At 42.0% G+C, this 11,552-nt stretch overlaps 1 protein-coding gene across 3 annotated transcripts in view; it reads left to right on the forward strand.

Moving 5' to 3' along the window:
* Window positions 1–3,099: 3,099 nt before the first annotated feature.
* Window positions 3,100–11,552, forward strand: part of BBS4 (Bardet-Biedl syndrome 4) — a 17,564-nt gene continuing 9,111 nt past the window's right edge. For all 3 annotated transcript variants that reach the window (XM_025884349.2, XM_025884351.2, XM_073877318.1), the window contains exons 1-3: window positions 3,100–3,166; window positions 7,263–7,316; window positions 8,604–8,731. In XM_025884349.2, the coding sequence (XP_025740134.2) occupies window positions 8,661–8,731 (71 nt within the window). In that variant the 5' untranslated portion in view covers window positions 3,100–3,166; window positions 7,263–7,316; window positions 8,604–8,660. The remainder of the gene's footprint in view (window positions 3,167–7,262; window positions 7,317–8,603; window positions 8,732–11,552) is intronic.

The following is an 11,552-nucleotide window of genomic DNA, read 5'->3' on the forward strand; positions in this document are numbered from 1 at the left end:
GATAAGTTCTTTATAGATTTTGGATACCAGCACTTTATCTGATAAGACATTTGCAAATATCTTCTCCCATTCCATAGGTTGCCTTTTAGTTTTGTCGACTATTTCCTTTGCTGTGCAAAAGCTTTTTATCCTGATGAAGTCCCGATAGTTCATTTTTGCTTTTGTTTCCCTTGCCTTTGGAGACGTGTCTAGCAAGAAGTTGCTGTGGCCGAGGTCAAAGAGGTTGCTGCCTGTGTTCTTCTCTAGGATTTTGATGGACTCCTGTCTCACAGCCAATGTCTACCTTTTCTTAAAAACACTTAAAGACTCCGAACTACTACTCAGAAGTATTTTTCTTCCTCTTTCAGGCTGTTATCAAGGAGCAGCTTCAGGAGACTCAGGGCTTATGTGAATATGCTATCTATGTCCAAGGTAAGACATGTATTTCTTCTCTTCTTGCTAGAGAAATGAATACTTTGCCTAGATTCTGAAAGAAGAGCAAACTACCTATGAATGTTCTACAAAGGTCTTACTCAGTATTATGTTGTTTGAAATCAGAACATAATTCTTGCGTGGGATTTGACGTCAGAAATGACAGATTCTATTAAAAAAATTTGCTGCTGTCCTTCCCCCTCATTCTCTATAGTGTCTGGCTAGTGTTTTCAGAGTGCATGTTAGGGTCCCTGTCTCAGGCAGCAGCTTCAAGTACAGAAGGGGCTTCTGGAAGGGCTTCTTTTTTTTTTTTTTTAAGATTTTATTTATTTATTTGAGAGAGAGAGAATGAGAGATAGAGAGCACGAGAGGGAAGAGGGTCAGAGGGAGAAGCAGACTCCCCGCCGAGCAGGGAGCCCGATGCGGGACTCGATCCCGGGACTCCAGGATCATGACCTGAGCCGAAGGCAGTCGCTTAACCAACTGAGCCACCCAGGCGCCCTGGAAGGGCTTCTTGTAGTCAGGCTAAAAGAGATGAGGAAAGGCTTGAGGATTTTTTATAAGGGTGTTAGGATGAAGGGAAGAAACCTAGAGGTATAGAGGGTAAAGCAGAGAATAGATGAAATTTATCTATGGATAAACCAAATATAGGAACCACTGACTGAAATTTAACTCTTTAGCATCTTTAGTTTTTCTAGGAACTTTCCTTTTGATTCTTTGGTGTAAATGAATGGTTTTGTTTACCACTCATGGATTGGTAGCCTTCAGATTAATATACAATTTTCTGACATAATTTGTAAGATATTGACACATCTAGGATATCACGGCAAAAAGAAAAAAATGTTTTTTTTATTCCCAATATTATAAGTTCCGGACTCGCAGTGCCTCATAATACTTAAACATGTAAATTCTTCTAAAAATTACTGATTCAGTTTGGTTGCTATACTGAAAGCCAAGTCCAAAATATTAGTTCATTCGCAGCCAGAATCTCCTTGATTGTACTTTCCCTGTTTGGGTATACTCTGGAAACAGCTGGATGGAGGCAGTTGGAAGTCTGGATTATCATGATGAATAGAGTATTTGATGGGGAAGCCCAGGAATGTCCTTATTTTTTTTTTTAAAGATTTTATTTATTTAAGAGAGAGAGAATGAGAGATAGCGAGCATGAGAGGGAAGAGGGTCAGAGGGAGAAGCAGACTCCCTGCTGAGCAGGGAGCCCGATGTGGGACTCGATCCTGGGACTCCAGGATCATGACCTGAGCCGAAGGCAGTCGCTTAACCAACTGAGCCACCCAGGCGCCCCAGGAATGTCCTTATTATGAAGAATTTGTGGGATAATTTTCAAGGCACGTGGTTATCTGCATGGTAGATGCTGGGAATGGAGTAGGTCGGTTTATCTTATTAAAAAAGTTTTAGATCATTAACAACTTCGCTACTTGTTTCAGCCTACCTGAGGTTGTATCTGATTGTGTTAAGGTTAGAATTACCCAAAGGATTTCTTTGGTATGATTTCTTAACTCCTTCTTCTCCAGTTTTTCTGATACCAGACTCTGTTCTCCCCAGAATGTGATGATTTTTTCTGTGTTTCTGTTTCTTGGCAGCATTAATACTTCGCCTGGAAGGAAATATCCAAGAATCCCTAGAACTCTTTCAGACGTGTGCTGTTCTCAGCCCTCAGTGTGCTGATAACCTCAAGCAGGTGGCCAGATCTTTGTGAGTATTTGCTGCCTGCAAGCCCTGGGGCACTCCAGAGAACACTGTAGAATGCATTCTCAGGCAGAGGCTCCTTCTGGCAGCCTGATCAGCCTGATATATAGAGGGAGAGTTGCTCAATGGGATTCACTTTGAAGAGTGGATTGATTTTGAAATTTGAGAAAATGAGTTAACAATGAGTATTTCAAACATTGTGTAGTGTAGTGTGATGGGGAAAGACTGATACTGTTTATCATACAAATAGTGACATCTTGTTCCCTCAGTCCTCTAATCTTACTGGCAACCCGTAAAATTTCTTTCATCTGCTGTTCCAACACGTAGTATAATGCTTGACATAGTAAGTTTTAGTACGTGTTTGTTGAGTGGATGTCCTGACAGTTCCTGGATATAGTCAACCTCCAGTCTTTATACGCTGTTAGGTACACTGATAGTTTTTCTACTCTGGAGCCATAGTGTCCATGGAGTTCCCATCCCCACTTTCTTACCTACTGTCGTTCATACTTGCACTGTCTTTGCATAGAGGCCTGGATTGCCCTTGCCTCTCTTTTAGAACTGTGATCCAACATCAAGGCAAGAGATTTAGTCTTGGAAGGGAAGGGGCTGTCCCTTAAGTAGATGGTGATGATGAATGCTGGCAGCTCTTGCTTAACTGGTATATATATTTTAGCTTGTTTCTTTTTTGTTCTACATTTGTGGTACATTGCAGAAAATAAATTACAGAAGACTTTCACTAAAATTGGTGTAGAGTGAGACCAAGACCCTGGGACAGCGATCAGTGCAGCTCCTACCAAAAGAGCTTCTGTTATTGATATATGCCAGCCTCATTTGCCAAAAGAGCACAGCTAGCTAATAGGGAAGAGGCTTCCAGAATTCTTGTCTGGATAGAATATTAGTCAAATGAGGGACTAGTGGAGTTAGTCCTGTAAAAGCTTTGAGTTAATAATTAAAGAAAGTGTATCTCTTCCACAGATTTCTTTTGGGAAAACATAAAGCTGCCATTGAAGTATATAATGAAGCAGCTAAACTTAACCAGAAAGATTGGGTAAGTAGAGAACTTGAAGTTCTTTGTTATTAGTGACATGCTAATGGTTCCATTTGTCATATGGCTGTCTTTTGTTATTGCTACTGAATACCTACATGCCCAAAATGTCTTTATTTTATCCTCACATTTGATTGATGATTTAACTAAGCATAAGATCAAAGTCATGTTGCCTCATAACTTAGCAGACATTGCTGCCTGGTTTTCGGGCCGTCTCTTACCAGTCTGATTCTTGTTGATAACTCCACTTTCCTCTCTAGAAGCTTTGAGGATTTTTTCATTGGAGTTCTGAAATACCAGTCATCGTTGTCTAGAAGTGTTTCTTTTCCCCTCATCTGTAGACCCTCAGTTGGCTTTTCTGTAAGGATCTTTACCCTATTTTGGGTCAGGGAAGTTTTCTTTGAGTAGTTTTTTGATTTTTTTTTTCTTCTCCTCCATTATCCCTTTGTATCAGTTAGGGATTATAACTGCAATAAAGATTCTGACTAAACATTGGCTTTATCAATTAGGGGTTAATTTTTTCTCACGAAACTGATCCAGGTGAGTAGTTGTCAACATTGACTTGGTGGTCCAAGGATGGCTGAGGCTTTTTCTTCATGTTCACAAGGCATCTGCTGCAGCTCTAAGATCACATCATCATTCCAGGCAGGGAGAAAAAGGAAACAACCAAGAGAAAAAGACATAGCCTATATTAGGAAAGTATAGCTTTCCCAGAAATCCCCAACAGACTGCCACTTGTGTGATATCATCCATCCCCACCCCTTTAAGGAAGGCTGGGACGTGTAGTTTTTACGTTGGACACATTGACACTCTAAACAAAGTTAGGGTCTTTTAGGAAGGACAACAGGGAGAGTGGATATTAAGCAGCGGCATGTGCCACACTGTTTTCCACTGTATTAAACATGTTCTGTACTTGTTTCTTGTGGCTCTTAACTTTCCTCTCACATATTCCTCCTCCTTGCCTTTTTGCTGTACATTAAGGGACATAGCCTCTCCATGTCTCTGACTCTTTAAGTTTTGTTCTGCCTTCCAGAATTACCTTTTCTTCCTCTCTTTGTTTTGGTTCTTCTTTCTCAGGCTGTTGATTTTTTTCAAGTAGCTGAGGACTCTTGGAAAGACCCATTTCTATCTATGAAGGATTCGATTGGTTAGTACAGAGAGCTAGCATGGATTTCCCTGCAGTTCTTACGGCACTATTATTTTTGAGAAGTTTCAGTTTGCTGGCCACTTTTGTAGGTCTGAAGACAGAGATGCCACCAGGTATTTTATAGCTAAAGGCCAAAGTGAAGCCACAGATAAGGGAAAATTCATTTACTCTTTCATTCATTTAGTCATTCTTTCAACAAATGAGTGTCTACTACATGACAGGCACTGGGCTGTGCCTTGGAGATGTGAAGATGGATTGGTGGATTATGGAACAATCAACTAGAATAGGAAATACAGGAAGGAAGAGAAGGCAGTTTTGGGAGAGGAGGATGATAACCAGTCAGAGCTAAATCCTATCTTTAAGATCGTGGACATGATGGGTTTTAGCTCCTGGTAGGGTATCTAAAGTGAGATGTCTCCAGTGCATGCCTGGATATAGAAATCTGAAACTCAGGTGTTTTGGGCTAGAGATACCCATTTTGGAGTCAACAATATAAAGGTGATGATTAAAACGATGAAATTGGTTGAGATCACTCTTCAGTGAGCTGAGGCTGGAAGCCAAGAAAAAGTGTGGAAGGCCTGAGCTGAGGAGGAAGAGAGCCTGTAGAGGAAGACAGGGAGGAAGTGGAACAGGAAAGCTCAGAGTCACACGGGGGTTATGAGAGCATCGGTTCATCCATCCAGTTGGTTGAAAGCACTCATTCTGCTATTACTCACTTGGGATAGCCATTCCATTAGCGCGAGTAGAGGTGGTCATGCCCTGAACTGCCACTCTGTGTCCTACTTGTTTCTTCAGTTCCTGTGGCCACAGAAGACCTTGTAGCCCTACTTTCTTGGACTCATCAGAGCATTCCACAATGCGGCTGCAGCAGGGGATAATAATTCCTCCTGGTATCTCATTTGACTTTTGGAACAGCTCTGTTCAGTAGGGAGAATTTACCTGTTGACCTGAGAGGGTTGAGAAGCTAAGGATTTGGCTAGCTGGGGTGACTTGCTGAAGGGGGCATAGTGAGGTGGTGGCAGAACCAGAGCTAGGACTCAGGCCTAGACTCTGAGATTCCTCACTTTAGGCCTGTGATTCTTCCACTCTCCGGCTGCCTTTTGCAGGATGTCTGCTGGATTCCCTCATTCTGTGAAAGACACAATTTAACTCTTATTTGTTCTGTTTTCCTTTTCAAATTTCCTTTGTCATCAGTTTGTTTGAGGGCTGTTGCTGCTGCCTTCTCAAGTAATATCTGTGGGAACAAATGATTTTTAAAGAGTTAGGGGTTAGTTAGCTTTAGGGCACTTAAAGGGCAAGCATGGATACATTTCTCCTCTCTAGCTCCCTGTGTACATTGTTAAGGATAAATGGAAAGGACACAAGTTTTGGAGGCGGGCCTGAGTTCAAGTCCCAGTGCTTTGCAGTGTGTGGACATTATTTGGATTGTGATTTAAGAAAAAAATTTGTGGGTTTTATGCTTCTTGAACATGACTCAGTGTCTGATATAAGCAGTTATTTTTTTTTCCAGGTATGATAATGGTACTGTAGGTCGGTTAAAAAAAAAAAAGACCTTATCCTTTAGAAATACATAATGAAACGTTTGTGGATGTTATGCTAGCTGGCATTTTGTCAAGTAGTGGGGTAGATGGGAGTATGGATTGGATGGTTGTTGGGACAGAGTGATGAGTCCATGGTGTTTCTGTCTACATTTATGTATAGTTGAAATTCTTCTGAAGATTTAGACCTAAAAAAATCCTAGTGCTGACACTTTGTCTCAAGTTAGGCAAACTACTTAACCTCTCTGACCTTCAATTTTCTTCTCTCTCAAATCAGAATTGTTATACCTGTGTTTCAGATTTGCTGGGGAAATTAAAGTAACATATATGAAAGCCATCTGGCATAGAGCCTGATGTGAAGTAGGTACTCCATCAATGATCCCTATTTTGTTATTTTAGGAGACTTGGAACACATTTTAAACCATTTGTCTCTGAGCCCTGGGGTCCGTGTTTTGCCAGACAGGGACACTTCTGGGTCTAAATGTGCTTCCACACCTCTCCAGTACTAACAAAAAGTCCTCACTGTTTCCATAGAGCACCTTCTTTGTCTGAAGCTACTGCTAATAAAGGGAGATTCAATATAAGGGAACTTGAGAGATTCTATAGAACTCAAGGTGAACTAGAGCTGGAAAGCTGTTAGTAACCAAGGTAGCTACTCTGCATTTCTGCTTCAGTTTTTTCTTTTTGTAGGTCAGCGGTTGGCAAACTTTCTGTAAAGGGCCTAGTGAGTATTTTAAGCTTTGTGGCTTCATATAGTCTCTACTGCAGCTACTTAACTCTAAAGTTCTAGTGTGAAAGTTCTGTAGGCATTGTGTAACAAGTGGTCGTGGCTGTGTTCCAGTAAAACTTTATTTACAAGAAAAGCAGAGATTGGATTTGGCCTGTGGGCCAGGGTTTGTAGACTTCAGCAGATTGGCTTCAATGACATGTATTCCGCCTCAGTGGCCTCCAGATGCTGTTGTCAGTCCCCGAGTCCACACCACCTGGTCAAATCCCAGATTCCTAGGAGAAGGAATCTAGTTGGCACACACACACACACACACACACACACTCTCTCTCTCTCTCTCTCTCTCTCTCTCTCTCTCTCTCTCTTAGGGGTGGAGCAGGGGCTGTGGGCAGTGTCTTCTGAGAGGAGGGCAGGGGGCAGCTCTTAGAGAAGGCAGGCCTGGGGCTGAGATCCAGGAAGATCACCTGTTCATTCTGATTTTATCTCTTATAATCTGAATTTTTAATATTAAAGAGCCCATTTTATAGAATTAAATGTATTTAAATATGAAATCTAGTAAAAAACTACCTGTAGTGCCACTTAAAATGTAAGCTTTGCCAGACAGTAACCGTCTGGATGCCTGTCATGTCATTCCGATAGTAACTGTGGGGTTTACACCTGTGCTGTCTTACTCTCTTCTGTGTGTAGGAGATCTGTCACAACGTGGGAGTGTGCTACATTTATCTGAAACAGTTCAGTAAGGTACTGTATGGGGTGTGGGAGTGGTGGTGGCAGTCGGGCGCCGGGCTGGGGAGCCCACTGAGGGTGTTTGCTGCAGAGGTGCCACTGCTCGTGGTGCGTCATTCCTGAGAAGTGCTTGTAGAGATCTTGGCAGCAAAAATTGAAAGTGCCATACATTTATCCTGGTATTTATTCTCATTTTTCATCCATCTGCTTTTTTTTTTCTTTTCTGATTTTAGCAAGAAAATGACAAACTCTAGAAATATTATGAGGGAATTGTAATTGAATCGCTTCTCTCCTCTCTTCTCTTCCATCCCCACTGTAATTTTCCAGTATAGAAACAAATGTTCAATAAAACTTAGATATCAAAAAGTGAACCCTTAGGTCTTAAAAGTGTAATCATGACTGTGTGAGCTATTTTAGGGTCTGACGGCAACTGATTTTAGTTTTTAAGGTTATTGGAAATGAATTTAAGTTTTAAGTGGATCTGATTTCTGACAGTTACTGTTTTTAACATTATTTTCCATGTAAGAACTTATATTTTTAATGGGTCTCCTTAGGTTTCCTGGGTAGTGTTATATGCTTGCTTAGGAGAGTTTTCTCCTCAGAGAATATTCCAAGCAAGTACATTTCTATTCATAGGATTATTCTGAGCCACAGGAAAGGTGGGATTGGTCTTTGGTCAGACCTGTACTGAGAAGAAGGAGAATTATATTTTACTGTAAAGCTAACAAATATAATACTTGACATTGATATAAATACTTGTTGAATCAATGAATGACTTAAAGCCCTTTTGGTCATCGATTAGAATAAAGCTCTTCCAGGGCAAGGAATTTGTTTTGTTAGCTCTCATATCCCTAGTACCTAGAACAGTAGGTACTCAATGGATACATGTTGAGTGAATAAAGGAGAACAGTCCGTTCATTCATTTATGAAAATATTGGTGAGGAAAATGAGGTCCACCCTGGGGAAGGCAGTGCAGTTCATCAGTGGTGCAGCTGGGATCAAATTCAGGGCAGTGCTCTATTCTGTACTACGACACTCCTTTGAAGCAGAAGACACTCATAAAGGTTAATCATCATGTATAAAAAACTCCCACGTGGCTCCAGAGGCAGACACCTGTTGCCAGCTATTGTGTCATCAAGCAGTTTTGGTATGTTGTAGTGTTTTTGGGTAGTAGGGGCTGTTCGCTGAGATGTCATGTTCCTGCCTGAGTACAGCAGGAGCTCTGTCTTTACAATAGCCACACCAAGCCATTGTGCTTTTGTGGTAGTGATTTGGTTCTCTTTACTCCATCAATCTTGTTAGGCACAAGACCAGCTGCACAATGCCCTCCATCTTAACAGGCATGATTTGACTTACATAATGCTGGGGAAGATCCACTTGCTGGAGGGAGACTTGGACAAGGCCATTGAAATCTACAAGAAAGCAGTGGAGTAAGTATGTCTGTTTTCTTTAAGGCGATGAGAAAATAAATGGGAGCAGACATAGGAACCCCCAAGCTTAAGACTAATTACGGATTACCGTGATGGATTACTAGTTACATGAGTAAAGCTCAAGCTAAGGTTAGAAGCTCCCAGTGGCTTGCTTACATAAGGAAGACTTGTATTTCTCACCTATCAGTATGGCTAGTCTAGCCTAGCTGGACAGTTCTGCTCCGCAAGATCAATCAGGGATCCAGGTTCTTTATTAACCCGCCATTCCTTCAGTTGTTGCCTTCACCTGCATAGTTGAAGCTGACTTAATGTGCTATCCATGTTTCAGGCTGTGGTGAGGGGCGGTGGTACAGGAAACTGCTGAGTAAGCAGCTCGAAGTAAGGTTTTAATGGTTTAGAAGTTGCACACATCATTCCTGCTTACATCCCATGGTTTGTGAGGTGAAGTGGCCACTAGCTGCAAGGGAAGTGGGTACACACTTGCTCAGGAGGAAGGAGAGGGTAGATTTTGGAGTCAGCTGGTAGTCTGCCATTGTGGTTTTAAACTTTATAGCAGATCTTGTTTCCGGAGACATTGGAGTCAGAAATCTCCTGATTCACTAATAAACATGTGGCGTTTATTAACATGAGACCAATACCTTGTTTTGTTTTTTGTTTTTTTTTTTTTTTTAAATATCATTAGGGTAGGCCAAACCCCTCTTGATAATGGAATGGACTGGCTTTACCAGGATGGTGTTCCAAGTTTCTTCTCCAGGGACACATACTATCTTGTCTTTTTTGTATAGGGTCTTGTTTGTTTTAAGTGGGATAGCTGTAGCAAAATGTCTCATTTGTTTTGTCACTTAACAGGATGTGTGGCCACAATGTATTATTTCTGATAATTAGTCTCTGAACTAAACTTAGATTTCTGTTAATTACCTTTGTCTTCTACCACAGCAGTCACTTTTCTGGTTATACCAGTCATAACACTCTTCTGAATTTTCTTCAACCACATTTTGTGTCTAAAAAGACATAAAAATCCCTTGGTTTGGGACAGGTGGGTGGCTAAGTCGGTTCACTCATGATTTCGGCTCAGGTCATGATCTCAGGGTTGTGAGATCAGGCCTCTCGGGCTCCCCACTCAGCAGGGAGTCTGCTTGAGAGTCTCTCTCTGTCCCCCTCCCCACTTTGTGTTCTCTCTCCCCACTAAAATAAATAAATCTTTAAAAAAAAATCCCTTGATTTGTTAAGAGGCTAAATTTATAGGGACAAGTAAGAAGGAGCCCATGGAGCATATTTTAAGCATCTATGGTGCTGGGTGGAAGGAAGCTTTCTACCTTTTAAAGTTGTCTCTTTGAGATTAGCTCACAGAAATCTGGAGGGTGACATTCTTCCAGGACTCATCAAGGACTTAAGTCAGTATAATTCCCAAGGGAAAAAGGGGACAGCTGAACATTTGGAACCTCACTGAGATTGGAGACCATTGTTTATGACCCATTGCTTTGGAGATGGTAGTCATGTTTTGGTGGGAGCCGAGGGGGATGCCACCAAAATCAGGGAAGTTACGTAATTGGTTTGTGAGTGGGAGGTGATCAAAGTGGGTATTTATTATGGCAGAAAGTGAAGGGCAAATACTCAGTTGAACTGAGTAAGCTCTCTTTGGCCAGCTCAGGCTTCCTCTGGCTGGGGCTTTGGCCCCTTTGGTCTGGTCTCCCCATAGGTAACCAGTGCCCTACTCGGTCCTTAGAAGCAGGAGATGCTGTTCCTTGCCTTTTGGCATTTTCACTATTGAAATTGCTGATGATCCTACAGACAGAACATCTCAGCTCAGTGTTGCTTAGGTTTTGTGACAAAGGGAAGGATCAGTGAGGGATTGGGAAAGCAAATCATCTTTTTAAAGATTTTTTTTTTTAAAGATTTTATTTATTTATTTGAGAGAGAGAGAATGAGAGACAGAGAGCACGAGAGGAAAGAGGGTCAGAGGGAGAAGCAGACTCCCCGCTGAGCAGGGAGCCCGATGTGGGACTCGATCCTGGGACTCCAGGATCATGACCTGAGCCGAAGGCAGTCGCTTAACCAACTGAGCCACCCAGGCACCCAAGATTTTTTTTTTTTTTTTTTGACAGATATAGCACAAGTAGGCAGAGCGGCAGGCAGAGGGAAAGGGAGAAGCAGGCTCTCTGCTGAGCAGGGAGCCTGATGTGGGGCTCGGTCCCAGGATCCTGGGATCATGACCTGAGCCGAAGGCAGCCGCTTAACTGACTGAGCCACCGAGGCGTCCCAACCAAATCATCTTTTATTTAAATCAGTGTTTACTTACCAAAGCCAAAGGCTAATTTTTCCCTTGAGCTGGTTTGTGTCTTACCTCTTTTTTTCGTTTGGCTATTTAGTATGGTTTTTTGTTTAACGTGGCGAGTAGACCATTAGGGCCGTTGGGATCCTAAACACACAGAAAACTCTCCTGGTACTGTCAGTACAGTGAGGCCAGAAAAACAAAACAAAAAAGCCCCACAAACCTACGAGAGGGAACTGGCTACAACTGTGTGTTTTAGACGGACTTGATTTATGGAGCATCGGTCTTTTAATTGTATCCGTAGAATCAGGGACAGTGACAGAGAATATTCCATAGGTGGTTCTTAGGACTTTGGCCCTAAGGAAGGGTCCTGACAAAGGAGTCTGGATTCCAAGTCCCATTTCTTACTTGCTGAGCAATCCGTCCTGTAGCCAGGGTTGAGAGGACCACTTTTTTTTTTTTTTTTTTTTTTTTAGGTTTTTTTTTTTAGGAACAGTGAGGGAGGAACAAAAGCAGGGGGAGTGGGAGAGGGAGAAGCAGGCTTCCCGC

The sequence above is a fragment of the Callorhinus ursinus genome, unplaced genomic scaffold (assembly GCF_003265705.2).
Source record: "Callorhinus ursinus isolate GAN/ISIS: 27379988/994484 unplaced genomic scaffold, GSC_fseal_2.0 scaffold25, whole genome shotgun sequence".
Taxonomy (NCBI): Eukaryota; Metazoa; Chordata; class Mammalia; order Carnivora; family Otariidae; genus Callorhinus; species Callorhinus ursinus.